The sequence below is a fragment of the Hemiscyllium ocellatum genome, assembly GCF_020745735.1.
Source record: "Hemiscyllium ocellatum isolate sHemOce1 chromosome 27 unlocalized genomic scaffold, sHemOce1.pat.X.cur. SUPER_27_unloc_2, whole genome shotgun sequence".
Classification (NCBI taxonomy): Eukaryota; Metazoa; Chordata; class Chondrichthyes; order Orectolobiformes; family Hemiscylliidae; genus Hemiscyllium; species Hemiscyllium ocellatum.
The window spans coordinates 29,483-47,622 of NW_026867487.1; the positions used below are offsets into that span (position 1 = coordinate 29,483).

General features: G+C 43.5%; 1 protein-coding gene across 1 annotated transcript in view; it reads right to left on the reverse strand.

The window, feature by feature from the left end:
* Positions 1-18,140, reverse strand: part of LOC132807713 (deleted in malignant brain tumors 1 protein-like) — a gene marked incomplete at its 3' end in the record, with an annotated part of 95,581 nt that overhangs the window by 28,863 nt on the left and 48,578 nt on the right. The window contains exon 9 of the mRNA XM_060821745.1: positions 14,397-14,519. Coding sequence (XP_060677728.1) covers positions 14,397-14,519 — 123 coding nt within the window. The remainder of the gene's footprint in view (positions 1-14,396; positions 14,520-18,140) is intronic.

Sequence of the window (18,140 nt, forward strand, 5' to 3'; positions counted from 1 at the left end):
GACTGTGAACTGAGCACTGTCTTCTACACCCAATGAAAAGTGATGTGACCATTAATGGGCACAAAAACAGCGGATTCCAAAAGGCAGTTCATCTTGAGAGATCAATGACGTTAAAGATTTTGACTTGGAAGCGAGTCCTCACTCCGGATCCATATCATATCATCACACGACCACAGGAGGTTATTGGTTGCGGATTCATTGAAGTCGCTGTGCAACTCAACATCTCCTCGAGCAGCTGCAGAAACAGCTCAATTTCCACTTCTGCACTGTGCACTCTTCAGGATTCAAAATGGTGTCCAACAACTTCAGAGCAGAAAATCTGTCCTTTCTCTGGATCACAGGTCCTTTGTCTATCCGTCTCCTGTCAGCATTGGTCTCAGCAAAGCAGACCAACATTCACCTCGTCGCCCCCAATCAACAGAACCTATTCTGACACTTAATTCTGTCCTTTCCTATAATTAGCGGCCTGTTGTCTTATTCTCTGACCACTCTGACCATCTTTTCCAGTCTCTCTCCTCACCCTCTGTGCTCAGTGTGGAAAACTGTCATTCTCCGGTACAGTCACATTGTATTCTCAATATTACCTCGCTTTTTGTGCTCACAGATGCTGCCCGACTTAGCATCTTCTTCAACTGTTTGCCTTTGTTTTTAGGTTCACTTTTCCATGATATAAAAAAGTGTTAATAATTGAACCAACTTTTAAAAAAAAACCTTAAGTAGCTCCCCAAGAATCTTATTGTCTTCTAATCACATATTTTGATTTCTATTTGTCTTCTGACAAAGTGCTTCACTCATCTTTCTCAGTATACCTACCAATATTAAACTAATCATTATCATTGTTCGAATGTGTTCAGCAACTTATTTGCGAGAGGAAATGATTGCTTTTCTTTTTTCCTCTGAAACTTCTGCTCAAATTTCAAATTCCATTAATTTCCTCCTATCATTGTCAGCTCCTATGGGACAGATACAGTGTAATACAGCAACTTTGCATAATCTTTCAAATTTCCAAAAAAAAAACAGATTTCCCCTAGATATGTCTCACTTTTCAAATGTGCGCGGCCTCGCATCATGTCACCAGTGACTTTAAATCTACAGAGTGCAGAACATAGAATAATGCAGCGTAACGCAGGCCCTTCTGTCCTCGATGTTGCGCTGATCTGCGGAAAAATGCTACAGTAATTCATTTTCATACATATGTCAATCCAATGGCCATTTAAATGTCCAAAATGTTGTCGAGTGTACTACTGTTGCAAGCAGAGCTCTCCACGCCCTTACAACTCTGTGAGTGCACATAGTGTACATCAATGTGCACAGATTGGTCAATTCATTGGAGAAAGTGTGGACTGCACATTTGGGGAACAGAGTCGAAACGTGTGGTGCTGGGAAAGCACAGGCAGCATTCGAGGTGCAGACGAATTGACATTTTAGACTTAAGGCCTTCATTGGAATGTGGCGGGGGGCCTGGTCAACTGAATTTATTGGACTAAATGAAATGGTAACAGATTCAATCCATGTTTCGATCTATCACAATGAAAATGTTTGCACTTTCTGAAAAAAAAAAACAAAATCTGGCAGATTAGGGATGCAAAATGTGAACGAACTGTTCTCAATTTGAGGATGGGAGAAACCACAATGTACAGGATGTCGTGATGAATGCAGTACTCGGGACATGACAGTGTCTGCCATAAGCAGTGTAATAATAGGCATTAATTGGGATCAGACAAAATTATATGATGCATGGGAAGGAAATTGTGTTTTAAAAATGCTACGATTTTTGAGTGGATAAGTATTATACGAAAATTGAATAACTTGGTCCACGTTGTGTTCACGGATTTTGGAAGATCTATGTAAAGATCCAACAGAATAGACTTGAGTTCAAAATTGAAATACAATTTATTGGAGTAAATATACTTGCCAGGACAGAGAATGGGTTCATAGGCAGGAAAAATAGTGCATTTTCAGTGAAAGGAGCTGACCAATGAAGCGTATGGGACTTTAAAAGCATTTGTCAACGTGAGTCGATATTTAAGGTCGCCTCATTCTGGCAAGAGTTCCTTTGAAACAGGCAGACAAGAAGATTAGCAACAAATTCAGGCCAATGTGGAGTTCAAACACCTGTTTCCTTGCACTTTGGAATACGGGGACCAATTAGGTAGATAATTCAGATATTGTGTGTATTCAGTCGTGGAATGGCATGCAAATCATGATCTGCACCTCAAACGATTTCCCTGCAGCCATCTTCACATCGCTGTTTAAAATTCAAACATGCTGCATGGGCATCGCTGCCTTGCTCAGCATTTCTACCCATCACGACTTTTTCTGGAGAAGTTCATAATGAGCTGCCTTCTTGAAACTTTGCAGTCGACCTGCTACAGTTAGACGGCCAATGACATGAGGGAGGAAATTTCCAGGATTTTGACCCAATGACAATGAAGGAATGGCGACATATTTTCAAGGCAGGATATAGAACATAAAACATAGAACATTACAGAGCAGTACAGGCCTTCGGCCCTCGATGTTGCGGTGACCTGTCAAACCAATTTGAAGCCCATCTAAGCAACAGTATTCATGTACGTCCATCTGCTTATCCATTGAAGACTTAAATGTACTTAGAAAGGATAATGATTGCCATAGAAGGGAACTTTCCCACATATCTGCTGACCTTATTCTCTGGGTGGAAGTTGTGAGTATGTTAGCGGCTTTCTGAGAAACCTTGGTGTTTTTTTAATGAAAAGAGTACACCATGGTGTTACTGAGTATGGGTGGTGGATGTTTGTGCGTGTGGTCCTTGTCACTCGGGCTGCGTTCTTGTGGATGCTGTCAAGCCTCTTGAGTTTTGTTGGAGCTGCACCCAGTCCGCTATTTGGTGAGTTTTACAATCATTCTGTTTCTCTCTCCACAGATGCAGAGAGATATGCTGAGATTTCCAGCGTTCTGGATGTTTTATTAAGAGCCAAGTGTGTCTGGTGGAACTCAGACTGCGAATCACTGTACAGTTTATTGCCATGCGGTTCCTGTTTGACAGCACTGAGGATGACCTCTTCAATCGTATTACTGCTGACTGAGTGTATGCGGTTTAAACAATATTTGTCTGTTTGGATTTGTCACGTGGTTTACATAGGAACACATGTGGTCTATTTTCGGCACTGTTTGTTGAGTTTATTAGTATAGAGACAGTGAATGGAATCTAAATATTGAAATCATAATCGCCCCAAGTTTCTGCTGTGCGTTCTGATCGGATCGCCAACACTATCAGGAATTTGATTGTGTTACCATGGATACGAAACTGGGTGCAGTTTAGCGTTTTTAGCTACATTAATTCAAATCATCAACAATTTCCAGTTTATCATGACCGTTTTGCACTATTTGTCTGTGAGACAGCGCCTGAGTGCAAGTGTGCTGCAGCCTCTACACTCCTGAGTGGAGGGGGCCTTACACTGCATCTCATCCCGTGCTGGGAGTGTTTGATGTGAGGGGACAGTGTAGAGGGAGATTTACTCTGTATTTGACACTGTGATGTCACTGGGAGTGTTTGATGGAGGATAGTGCAGAGGACACTTTACTCTGTGACTAACGTGGGTATGTTGACGTTGTGCAGGGTTATGTTTACTCGATGAGCAGAGCCTGTGGTTTCTGTTCCAAGTCGAGCTACGCGTATCTGGAATTCCCCGTTCAAAACTTCAAAAATGAGGAGGAAAGACACACTGTGGGTGGAATTTGAGCCAATCACGTCTGTCTGAGTGTCATGTTCATGCCCATTAATTCCAGGCAATGCCCAAGTCTAACAAGAGAGAATCGAACCATCACCACGCTCTACCCTTCCCACCTCCGAGGTTCTATGGTGTTACTATCACTGAATTCCACACCTCACTCCCCTACACTCGACATCCAGGGGGGTTACCATTGAGAGAAAATCTAACCATAACCCCCTTGACGTTCACTGATGTTACCGTAAATGAACCTCATTCCCCTCCCCCCCCCCCCCTCCTCCACCCGACTATCAACTTCCTGGAGGTTACCATTGATCAGAAAATGACCTGGACCCAGCCCTATACAAACACAGCAGCGACAAGAGCAGGACGGAGGTTGGGAATTCCACTGCGATGAACTCCACTCCTGACTCCCCTCCCTGAAGCCTGTCCCACCATCGACAATTCAGGATGATAAGGAATTACTCCCCATATGCCCTGGACGTGGACAGTTCTGACAACACTTGAGCATCTCGACACTGTCCACGGACAATGCAGCCACCCAACTCGCTGGCCCCGCACTCACAAACACCTTCTCCCTCTCACCCTGACTGCACCCCCCGACGCTCAGTAGGAGCCATGTTTATTATCGACAAGATGTACTGCAGAAACTCCCCGCGGCTCCTCAGATAGGACCTACCTAAAATCCACAGCCACTTTCATCTAAGAGGAATAGATGCAGCAGATATGCGGGAATAACATCTGCTTCAAGACCCCGTCGGACTCCATCTCCAAAATGTATTGGTTAATCCTTCAGCGTCATTGGGTCAGTATCTGGGAATATCTTTTCTGTGGAACCTTGTGGGCCGACCTGCAGTGGTTCAAGAACCAGCTGACTACCAGCTTCTCCAGGGAGGCAACTAGGAATGGGAGCGATTCATGCCGGATCCAACAAGCGATACCCATGTCAATCAACTGTCCTCGCCCAGCTCCCAGCCCCCCCATCCCTGCACCTCATCTCTCATCTTAAATACCCTGATCAAACTCGTCACACGCTGATCTCTCTACGTTTATTCATTGATATTCACATTCCAGGCCTAAGTCTCTCAAAAGAGTCCAGTACATTTGTACACTTACCTACATTTCAATCCCAGCCCCCATCCACAACATCACATCGGCCTCTGTCACATGGGAAACCTATCATCAGCCTTTGTCCACTGTTCCAGAATTAACAGTGCACATATACAACCCCTCTCACCTGGTCGTACCCATACACTGACGTACGTGGACATATTTATTTTCTCCGAAACCCCTCTACTCTCCAAACATCTCAACCATTCTCATCCAAGCCCTACATCCTGAGGGCCAGTCCAGGACAGCCTCGGGTTCAGAAAGAGTGTGCCGAACACATTTAACTATCCTTCCCCATACATTGACATGTGTATACAACCCACCCACCCCAGGTCTCACTCGACAATGCCCATCTGAGAGCTAAGCCTAGCAACACCCTTACACCCCAGGAATATGCCACACACTCAACTGCCCCTTCCCTATGCACTGACATGTATGTATTTATATTATAACTCTCCCAAACACCTGGCTCATTCATCTCCAGCACTCTTCCCCAAATCCAAGGATGCTGCTTAGCAACAGCCTCCAGCCCCAAGGTCTCAAACTGCCCCCAGGACAAATAACCTTCTTACATGCCCCTTCAATATATCAACATATGTGCATTAACCCACCACTTTCCCAAGCCAAGACTCAATGGCCAACACTCTCGTCCGCCAAATATTCAGTGACATGCCCCATCCTGGGGGCCAGCCAATCAACAGCCTCTGGCCACAAGATCTCCCATTCACGCCAGGGATGTATACACTCTGAGCAGATCCTCGAAATATATTGACTCATATTTCAATGCGTTGCACCACATCACCCCACCAAGACTGAGTGAGCTGAGCAGTCCTGAAACGTCGAGTTCCCTGCTCCTCGGTTGCTGCCTGACCTGCTGTGATTTTACAGCACCACTCTAATCTTGGTTCGAACCTCCATCATCTGCAGTACCCGCTTTTGCCTAGTCCTGTTACCAGCCGTCAACAGCCTCTGGCCCTCGCGTCTCCCACTTACCTGCCCACACACATATATTGACACCCATGTAGACACGTATTACTACCCCTGCCCACAATATTTCTGTAAGGTGCCCTGTCCCAGAGTAAAGTCTGCACAGACACTGAACCTTCCATATACTGACAAACATTCCACACCACCCCAAGACTGAGCGAGTTGCTCTGTCCACGTATGGCGTCCCCTGCAACACCATTCCTCCACAACCCCCATACAACTCAGCGAGCTGCCATGTTCTGGGGCTCAATCTAACAAGAGCCTCTTGCCCCATGGTGTCCCACTCACCTCAGGGATGATTACCCCTCCCATATTCTGACAAACATGCATAAATATATTGCATCCCCTGCCACACCAACCCCTCCACAAGACTGATGCGTTATGGGGCCCAGCTTAGCAACAGCTTCTGGTCCCAGGTCTCCCACACTCCTATCCAAGGGTGAGTTCCCCCTCACCTGCTCCTCCCCATTTACAGGAGAACATCGATTATCCAAACGAGATGGGCAAGCAATATTTCGTGTGGATAATTGATTATTCCCATAATCAATTAAATGCCTTTCCTCCTGGGCTCAGAGTTTTAAAATCTGCTCCCCATTCAGGAGACTAGCAGCAGAACACAGCACGCGAGACACCACACCACTTGCCAAACCCGCCCCACTACCGCTCCCCATAAATCCGTACAAACACCTCGCCACGCCCATTGACAACGATCCACTCCCACCCCTCAACAGTTCAACACCTCCCCCTATGCCCCGGCCTCCACCATCCAACACCTCCCTGCCCCTCAATTATCCACACCATCCCCTGCAACCCAACTGCGTACAACAGCGGCCCTACTCCTCAACCTCGTCCAACACTACTCCCCTTTCCCCCCCAACACCGACCCCCGACAATCCCCTTTCCAACATCTCCTCCCCCCAACTGGACGACTCCGCCTACCCGCCCTTCCACATTGTACAACGCCTCCCCCACCCTGAGCAGCGACCCCTCCAATACTATCCCCGCAACCCTCTCCAGGGCAGCTGGACTGTTCACCACCAACAAGACTGCTGCAGTTGTCTTTGTGTGGTAATTCTTCAAAGGCACGCGCGCGCTCACACACACACACACACACACACACACACACACACAAAGCCAGATGTAGTACATTCACTGCACGTTTTTGACGTCTTCCACCTCTGCCTTTTACACTTCAATGTTGGAGAGATTATCTGGGAAAGCGGGGTGGTTGGGAACATCTCTCTGTAGAATTCCAGAGAAAGTGGGAGGAGAGAGGGCGGAACGTCAGTTTTTTTCGCAGAATGTGCCTGTTTAGACCCTGCAAACAAAAGGTGTGATCACTGATGGAAACACATCTTTAATGGAATGATTCTATCGGGACCTCAAGATCACCTTCGGATAATCCAATATTTGGATAATTGGTATTCAGACATACTAGGTTATTCTGTATTGACATGCATGCACAGAAATTTGTTACAGGTCCTTCCCCAACTTCCGAACAGGACCACCTTCCCTCACCTGCCCCCATGCCTGCGGCAAACCTAGCAACAGCGTCTGGCCAGAGCTCTGAATTCAAAACCCCCAGGCAGAAAGGGTATTCGCACCGCTCTCACGCTCCCCTCCCTCTCCAGCTACCGCCATCTTCCAGGGCTTAAGTCTGATGTCAGCATGCACCGCACTGTGATGCCCCATCACCATCACCTGACGTCAACGCGCATTGCCGAACTCCACTCTATTCATTTCCATCAGATTTAATCGCGGTGCCCCATTCAAGGAATAACACACACCCTGTGCCACTAAATTTGTGTCCGCAGGCAACAAATATCTTCCTCGCCATTTTGGTTTGGGTTGGGTTCAGTTGGTGTCGCAGGGTGGGGGGGGGGGGGGTGGAGGTAGAGTGGACTAAACTGTCGCAATCCATTTGCGATTTCTGGGCTGGGGAAGGCTGAAATCATTCATTTCCATGGCGAGGTGATGTGTGCATTGTGGGTGGAGAGGCATCAATAGCCCCTCCACCCACAACACTGGCTAACATTTGGAAAAAATAAAACAATTTCAGGCGTCAGAAAAGTAGCAAAACCAAATTAAAATCAATCCCGAGCTACTCAAGACGCCACCTCCGCAACCCACTCCCATTCACTCTTCGCCCCCCTCCAAACCCTTCCCAAAAGCCAGGAGAGGGTAAGTCTATATCTGGCAAATAGGAATCTTTTTAGGCTGGTCGATATAGATTTCAGGACCAGCATGTTCCAGTGAAATTGAAGGATAAGGATGGTGAGAGCCAAGAAACTTGGATGACAAGAGAAATTGCAAGCTTAGTCAAAAAGAAAAATGAAGTGTGCAAAAAGTTTGGGAAAGCCAGACAGAGATCTTGGAACGTACAAAGAAAATCGAAAAGAATCCATACACGAAAGTAGGAGGACTAAAAGGGGTCATGAAATCGCTTCAGCAAACGGGATAAGGAAAATTCCAAGGCGGTTTATACGTACGTAAGGAGCAAGAGGGTAGCTGGGAAAAAGGGAGGCCCACTCAGTGTGTGAAGCTGGAGAGACTGGGTGAGGATCTTTCCGAACACAATGTATCAGTATTAACAAAGGAGAAGAATGCGGTGGATGGTCATTCACCGCAGAGGCACACTGATATTCAAGCACATGGAAATCCAGAAGAAAGGACGACGTGTTGGCTGTTTTGGAAAGGATTGAGGTTGGCAACTCTTCAGAACCTGATGTGATATACCCCTGAATGCTGAGGAGGCGGGTGAGGAAATTGCTGAGGCTTTGTCAGAAATCTTTATATCCTCCTTTCCTCATAAGAGAGGGCTGACAAATAGCTGATGTTATTACGTTACGAAGGAAAAAAACAGGAAATTGCAAACGAGTGAGCCTTATTTGACCGCTGTGCATTGCAGCGCTGTACAGGACCTTTGGCCCTCGATGTTGCGCTGACCTGTGGTACAATCTGAATCCCATCGAAACTACGTAATTCCATTATCATCAAAATGTTTATCCAATGACCATTTAAATGCCCTTAAAGTTGGCGAGTCTACTGCTGTTGTAGTTAGGGCGTTCCACACCCTGGCTATTCCCATCAGTCCTTCATCTATCACCCCGCCAAGTTTAAAGCTGTATCCCCGCGTGCTACCCATCACCATCTCTGGAAATTGGCTGTCACTGTCCACCCTATCCAATCCTCTGATCATCTTGTCTAATCTTAATGGAGAATTATTGGATTAGATTCTTAAAGATGTAAGGATTGTTTTGAGGAAGCGTTAAAGATGTCTGACGAAGGCATGACAGTAAGTATTACCTGTATAAACTTTAGAAAGTCCTTTGTCAAGGTCCCGCACCCCACACCCCACCCCACCCCACACCCCACCAGGCTGATAAAGTATAAAAGATGAACTCACATGGGATCCATGGTGAACTATGAAGGTGCGTGCAGATCTGAGGCAGTCACATCTCAAGAGCCACATCTCCCAGACAAAGCTGCACTGTGTCTACAAAGTTTGAAGAAGGAAACAATTGTGCAACCTGAGAGATTCACGGGCTTTCATGATTTCTCCGAAAAATATTCTGCTGCTGGAGCAGTGGCATGGGGAGGCCAACAGAGGATGGCATTGTATCACTTTAAAGAAAAGAGCCTCATTGTAGCCACATGTAGACACAGAAATGGACACATCAAAACACAGGCAAACACATGTGGGGCAACCCATCAACTTGACCATAATCATTTCATCACTTTAAACATAACAGATACGGACACTGAGAGAGTAGTTGGGTTTAACCCCATTTCAACAGATTCAATCAAAAACAACAGAGACCCCACTGCACAGAGGCAGAGGCACAGAGCTGCTCTGCGAAAAAATTTTCTTTGTTTCCCTCTGTCTCTCTTTACCTCTTCCACAATGCCTGACCCTCAAAACATCACCACACAAATTTTTGTTCCTCAAATACGAGTCCACAGTTCATAGCATTCTAAATTTTCCCTTCTCCCGAATTTCTGCTACACTAAAACTCCTTCCCAATTTTAACATGGGCCACAAATTTGTGCCCCTGCAAATACGTGAACGCCGGCACCCCCACCACACCCCACTCCCATCCACCCGCCCCACCTCAGCCCAGTTGCCGAGACCTTGCCAATTGTATGCCACACATTGTGCAGGGTTGCAGAGCTGCAGTCTGCTCCGTTGGTGACATTGGATTTTCAGAACGCTAAGATGCTGGCTGGTCTTGTGTTTTGTTTTTTTTGCAAACTGACAGTGTGCACAAACAATGAAGGGCCAAAATAGTGAAATAAACAAGCATAATTATGAACATGTCAAATAGTACAGGTAAGAAGTGATACACAGAGCAAACGAGCAATAACAAACGGATCAGAGAACAAAGAACAGTTGAGCACAGCAACAGGTCCTTGGGCCCACCAAGATTGTGCTGACACATGACGCATTTCTATATTTAAAACATTTTCTTTCGACGTTCTCAGTGTCTTTCTAGTCCCTGCCTGTTCATGTATCTGTCACGATTGCACTTAAACGGTTCTATTGTATGCGACTCCAACACCTCTCTAGCTGCAAGTTTCAGGCACTAACTACCTTCGGAGTGAAATAAAAGCTGCTTTTCACATCTCCTTTAACCTTACCCTCTTTTTCCTTCAACCTTTAACCACACCCTCACCCCATCTGTCTTTTCTACCCGGGTAGAACAAACCTATGGCCACTTTATCGTGACCTCTCACCATTTTCTAAAGTTCTATCAGGACACCTACACCCAACCTCCACCAGCCTCTGATGTTCAATTGACAACAATATACATGTGTCAAACCTCTCCTGGTAACTAACATCCTCCAAACCAGGCCACGTTATGGTGAACACTTTCTGTAACCTCTCCAAAGCTTACACATCCCTTTGGCTGTGTGGCGTCAAGACTTGAACACAATATTCCAAGTGTGGTTTTCCTAAACTTCGATAGCAAGCAATCTGACTTTAAACAATCATTATCAGTTGTGGTTGTGTTCGTCGAGCTCGGAATTTGTGGTGCAGAAGTTTCGTCCCCTGTCCTGGGGAACGTGTCGTCTGCAACAGATTCCCAGCTCGGCGAACAGAACCACAACAACGAGCACCCGAGCTACAAATCTTTTCACAAACTTTGAATTATTATCTGTGCCCTGACTGGTGAGGGTAAGCATGACAACCACCTTCTTGATCACCTTACCACTGTGTTGCTACTTTCAGAAGCTGTGTGAATGTATGCAGAGGTCCCCCTGTATATCAATGTTACTAAGATTTCACGGTTGACTGTATATTTCTGTCCTTCATTCTGGCTTCCAAAATACTCGCATCCAGGACATGATGACACACTTACAGATTACACCCACAACCAATCACTCACTGAAACTCACACACATTGACTGTGGCACTGACATCAACAAAGTGACACAGAATCCCAACCCATATATGTAATCACCGCATTTTTATTGATGAACTGCAAAATACGTTGTACATCAAGTGTATGAAAAAGCAAAGCAATTACACGTGGAATTCTGAAGAGAAAAGCCTCATTCGTAAATGATAGGGACGTCGCTCTTAAGAGAGAGTGAATTGATCCATGAAGAGAAATGAATCATGTGATTAATTAGACAAAAAAAATCTCCATGCAATCTGTCTGCTGCCCGTTTAAAAACACATATGATCAAAAAGAAAGAATACTAATGAAGGCGTTTCAAGGCAAAGCACATGGTGACGAATTACAGCATACATCGAGAAAAATATTTGACACTTGGTTCATGATAGTAGATGACTTCTTGAAATATTATCTGGCTCAGGACGTCCCATGTTGAAATCGACTTTCTTATTTATCTGAAAAGGTAAAGAAAGTAATTTGAGTCCACTTCTAGACATGTCACCTGTGGCTCGCTTTACAGACAATGCAACTATGAATCTCGAGTTGAAAGTTTCACAATAGGGATTGGAGAAAACGATAATGTCTGCCTCTAAAATATCAGACTGATTAAAGGCCAAATTGCAAATGGGGTATTGATGGGTTTCTCCATCTACGCACTCAGCTGGATGTAAAGGGCAGCCTGGAATCGATCTTGAAGAGTAACAGAGAAGTGGTCAGCAATTATGCCTCTGCCAATATGTAACCTACAATTAGCAATCTCACTAAACGTATTCTTCAGTAATTATCGTCCTCTGATCTGTGAGGGCTGTTGTATGCATTCTGGGAGCAATTGATTCTAAATTACAGCAGGGAGGACATTTCCAAACTACATCACTGGCCGTGCATGAGTTTGCACACAAGGTGGTGATGGAAAGTCCAATGTTAGAAGAATATTTAGTTCCTTTCGCTCTGGTAAAGCAACTTCAATGATCTCTGAGACGAGATAACATTTTCCCACTAGTTAGAAAGTGCCCATTACAAATAACCAGGACACAGATATGAAAGGGACATAAAGGGCAACTTTTTTTACGCAGAGAGTTGTTCGTGGATGGAATGAACCACCAGAGGATGTGGTGGATTATGGTACAATTTTAAAAAGTACCTGGATGAGGATATGAACAAAAAGCTTTAGAGGAATATGGAAAGAGCGATGACGGCAGTTGCGGGAGATCAGAGTTAAGAGTGTAATGCTCGAAACGCACAGCAGGGTAGGCATCATGCAAAGACGGTAGAATTGACGTTTCGGACAAGAGCCCTTCATCAGGAGTGAGGCCTGACCTGCTGTGGTTTTCCAACCCCACATTCACGACTCAGAGAGATATGGGCCAAGTGTTGGCAAATGGGACCATTTAGGTTAGGGTTTCTGGTCCTCACTGATGAGTTGTACCTGAGGGTCTGATTCAGTGATGTACATTCTCATGAATCTATAATTCTATTGTCAATGATGCCATGCATTCTGTGATCATTCTCAACATTATGTAATGCACAATAAATTTCACAATTTTGCGCACAGCCCGATTTTTCCATTACCTCCTCTGCATCTGAAATATTAAAGCTAAAAGGTCAAGGTGGCTCTTATCAGTTTGATGCATCTGTTGCAAAATTTGGCAACACACTTTCAGACCATGGTAACACTGAACGCACGTTTGGTACGTGAGCTATCCGCAGACAAAGGATCAATTTCCTGAAAGGGCATCAGTGTAAACGCTGCAAGACCCACCATAGCATGTGCTGCCTGGGGATGAGATGATTCAAGGAACAATAAGCACCTCTCAGAGCTGTCCGGGAAACTGGACAATGCTGATAGTGTTCAAGAGGATGGTGTGGCCTTGTCAGAGAATGCATCCTAGAAGCTTACAATCATAAAGCACAGAAGAGGCCCGTCGGCCCATGGATTATGCACTGTCAAAAATATGCTACTTCTGATATTAGTCTCATGTTCCTGAAGTAGACTCATGTACTTCAATGTTATAATACTGCCAGCGCTCAGGCAAGTTTTAAATATTTTGAGGTATCCCGCCTCACCGAACACAGAGACAGTGCATCCCAGTAACCCATCACCCTCGAGGTGGTGATTCGTTTCCTCAAATTACTTCTAAAGCTCCTGACATTCTCTTTTAAATAATGTAACCCTAGTCATTGACCATTTAGTCAGGTTGATAATGATGATCAAGGTTTGTTAATAATTTTCACAATCACTTCGGATTTTATTTGTGGCATTGCTAAGAAATATTTAAATATTGTTGCAACTGGAACAATAATTGGAAAAAAAAATCGAATATGTAATGCTATGGTTCACATTTGGGAGAGATGAGCATGAAGTGACGTTAAAGTGGGAAAGGAATCAGATGAGATGCAGTCGCTTGGTTGGCAGTGTGATGAATCCGACATGTTAAAGTACATATCTCTCGACAGGTAAATAAACGAAAAACAATCTGAGTGAGGGCTGGTGGATGAACTAGAGAATGATTCAAGTTGTTATGAACATTGGAGTAAGTTTGATTCATTGGAAGTTTGATTCATTGGCATGTTTGAAATGTCGAAAATGGCTGAGCAGCTGTTAAGGTCATGTGTTTGTTTAGTGCAATGACACACCTGAACTAGGGACAGGTATAATATTGAAACTGGAAAAGCTCATTCATCGTCGCCAATTGATTTGAGTGCAGTTACACAGAATGATCACATGAAACCCAGATCTCCTTGATTTTACAAATAAAATCCATTGGCTCTGTCTTCCCAGTGAGCAACAAGAACCACACCATTTCATACACGGACAACCTAAACACCCAAATTCTATATTTTCCAATAAGCCAGTACATGATTCATTATACACCGGAGTTTCATGGATTGTCAATCTCACAGTGGCTGAAAATAGAGCTATGAAAAGAGCTGACAAAAGGCAGTGTCTCACCAAAATCAAAGCATTTCATTTGTTAAAAAGCGGAAGTTTTCAATGTGTTGAAATTAAGATCCTGACCAGGAATACCACACTTTCTCAGTCACAGATTTTGGGGACAAGGCATTGATAATTTTGAATCTTATTCTTATATCTTCAGTAAATGCAATATTACTCATAGAATGGAAAGGGGATGAAGACAGTGTGGGTGCACAAAATGGTGTTTGTGATGTGAGTGACTGTAATTCAACTTACTGAGCGAACAAAAACCATTGTCATCATTTGCCAGTGCGAGAGGTTCATCAGGATCACTGTCCAATTGTGACTTGCCATCCTGAGATTCAGTTTCAATGTCATCGTAATTGCCATGAATTCGATCTTGGAGGAAAATAAATGATTATCTCTGATAGAAATTTGAACACACAACACCAAGAGCGAGAAAAAGAGATTCGTGCTAGAATACAGCATTAATGCTGCAACGTGGAATTCGAAGTTAGGTTTTTTTCAGAGGAGATCAACATAGGAAGCATGTGCAGAGATCAACAGCAAATGAGGTCTGCTTTATCTCTAAATTAGAAAGCTAAGTGCAACCACCAAGGTAGGAAAAATTTCAAAACCGAATAGTTAACGATGAACTACCTCCAATTGTTGGACATTCCAGCTCTCAGGGGCATAATCTATGATTTATCAATAGGCAACTCAAAAGGCATCATGGAAGAAGAAAGGCTGAGAAGGATTTCGAATTGTCTTCCTCTGAAAACAGCTTATTTCAGATAAAGTGTCAGTTTTAAATATGCGATAGATTATAATTTTTTGTTCAAAAAAGTCCATAAGGTATTTACGACAAAGACAGATATCTGTATTTTGAACACATAACAGCCAGCCATGATCTCAATGAATGTCAGGACAGGGGTCATGGACTGAATGTCCCTCCATTGCTATTTGTTTCAATCCAGCCGAGGCCACTGAGGGGCAGATAGAATTGAGCTGCAAGGAATTACGAAGGACGCAATTAGTGTAGATAAGAAAAAAATAATTCTCCTGGGAAGGCGAGATCAAACATCAGGGAAATGGATTTCTGGGGAGTGAGAGGAAGAATGAAAGTTGATTTGAGGAAAGTTGTGTTGGCTTGGAAGCTGGTGGGAATCTGGGACTCACTGACAGTCGGAGTGTCAGAATCAAAAGATCCTCATAACATTTAAGCAGTATTCAGTGGTAGATTTGGATTTGAAGGCCACAAAAGACAATGAAAAACGTGCGGGTAAATGGAATTGGAAACTATTATTCCAAACCAGCAACATTCTTTGAAATTAACATTGCTCATGTAGTACCAAACGTGGCAGTTTCATTCTCAGTCTTCTGAACATTGACAGCTTTATGTTTGGATGGCAGAGAGAGAGAGAGTGAAGGACAAAAGTGAATTGAGAGAAAACGAACTCATACACACCCGAAATACTGTTGGTGTTCACCTCAAGATTTTCTGATCCTGGATGATTGTCATGCAAGCCATGGCTGGTGTAGTATTCGATGTGATTAAGTGAATCAACGGAAGCAGAAATTACTGAAAACAGAAATGAAGAGTTACTGTGGCATTTAATGTCAGCGTGAGGGCACGATCCATTAGATTTTTGATCAGACGAAATTACTGCATACAACTGGCAGTGAATCTGTCGAACATTTTCCCTCAGATGGCTATGATTGCCAACTAAGTCATTGATACAGAGATTCGTGATGAGAGAGGGATTGAAAGGTTCCTGGGGGAAGGCATGAGAAAGAGGTTGAGAACATGCCAGCCATGAGCTAAAAGCAGAACAGACTCGAGGAGCCGCATGGCCTAGTTCTGTTCCTGTGTCTCTTTGTCTAATAGTCTATGGTGCTATGGGTTATCATCTTAACTGGAGCATCGAAGTAGAAAACATAATCCTTTCATCTTCTCTGTAGCAATAACTGAATTCTTTTCCATTGCAAGATACACTAGAAAAGCATTCAATTTACTCAAACGCATTATAACTGCAATCAGAAATGAGAAACAAATTTTGGTCCTCAAATCGTGCAAACATTTTAACAAACAGCACGTTTAATGACTTAATTCTCAATATCTGCCATTAGACCGAATATATGAGCAAGAGAATAGTTTGTCTTCAGTCTCCCAAGCAACTACTTTTTGTCTGATTCACCTTTAATCGTTCTTAAAACTGTAACATAATGTACATTTCTTGAATAAATTAAATGTAATTTCCGCGCTGTTGTTGATTGGTATATGCCATTTTTGAGAATGCTTTCATTCTTTTTTTCACTGTTATTCGCAGCTTATCAAAGTATTCAGTCATTTCAGATATGATCATGTGATATTGCTTCTCAGATTTATCGTCAAGATAACTAATTCAAGACCAAATCTTCTAGTCGCGAACTTCATTCCACTATCTATGTGATTCAACTCATTTGTCATCAACAGGTCTAGTAGGCAGTACTGCCAATGCACCCAAATCTGGTGTAATATTGATGTTTTAGATAAGTGCCCGTCTACCTGCTGTTCGCCTATTATCAGTTAAGGCACATAAATGTAAAACGTCCCATTTAATTATTATTGTATGCTTTATTTCATTGGTTTCCAGCACCACTGGTGAATGGCAGGTGATTAGCACCAGATATCAGCTCCGCTATGCACAGCATGAGTCAACGGACATCTGTCTCCACTGATTATTGAGCTGTAATTTTTAATATTTATTTGTTCATTAATTGCTCAATTTTGGTTCCGATATGAAGTGTTGTGTAACCGATAGTAATGACTGCAGTTTTATTATTGTCCAAGAAATCAGCGTGTGGACAGATTATTCGCAGTTTCAGATATCTGATGGAGTCAGTGAGGAACCAGGGTGGATTTGGGACGTGCCATTCGGCACATATTTACCTATAAATATCAGGAATGGTCTTTCAGATATTAAGGTCAGCAACAATTATCATGCAGTAAACATTCTTCTTACTTTTCCTCGGCGCAACACCGTGGGCTGAAGGGCCTGTTTTGTGCTGTACATTTCTATTCAATGTTCTATAAACAGAGAGAGAGACACCCCTCCCCGCCCTCTCACTGTGACAGCTGCCTTAGCACAAAGATAGTGATTTGATAACGAATCATGTTCATCCTTTTCACTGATCATTGACAACTGGAAATTGAAGGGAGCTTCTGCATCTTCTTGAATGGTTTACTACGAGTTTGGAAATATATACCTGCTCCATGTTTCTGATCCATCCTCTTGCCTGTGGGAGTGTTCTCAATTTCTTCATAAATTCCTTGGTACACACCAAGACTTGAGCCCCTGCCAACAGTGTAAAGTTCTGTTGAAGGAAGGATTGACTGGTCAACATTTGTCGCTAAACATCTGCAGCAACGTGTGGTTATTTGTGAAGCAACGTTAGTGCGAATTACTGGTTGTTTATAAAATCCGGGAAAAGAGAATCTAAGCGCAACTTTGACCGATTAGTGAGGGCATAATTGATTTGGAAAACCAGGTGAACAGGCTATGATGCATTCTCATGACTGATCAGCATGCGAAATTTAATATGTTAAAGATAGAAAGTGGAATTTTGCTTGCTAGCATGTCTGTGGTCAATTTGGTTCCAATGAAGAATTAGCAATTCCACAGACAATGTTGAAAGAAGAAAATCCTAGCTCAGAATGGCACATGGAGAAAAAAATGAGGAGTGTCGAAGTTGAAACTAGTTCAGGCAATGGACAAGGAAATAAGTTTTTTTGTTACTTTTTTGTTTATTTTTGGACAAACAAAACTTTGATGATCACGAAGGGGGTCACACGTGAATGTTGAAGATAGCCGTCCTTCAATCACAATGCTTTGAAAAAATTACTTTTTCCAAAATGGTCATAGTAACTGGACAATTATATTGTTGTTAATATTAGTTTAACGCAAATCAGGAGAAATGTGAAATCAGGAGAACTTTAATGAAGTGATAATCATTAAATAATTGTACTTTTTTGTACTA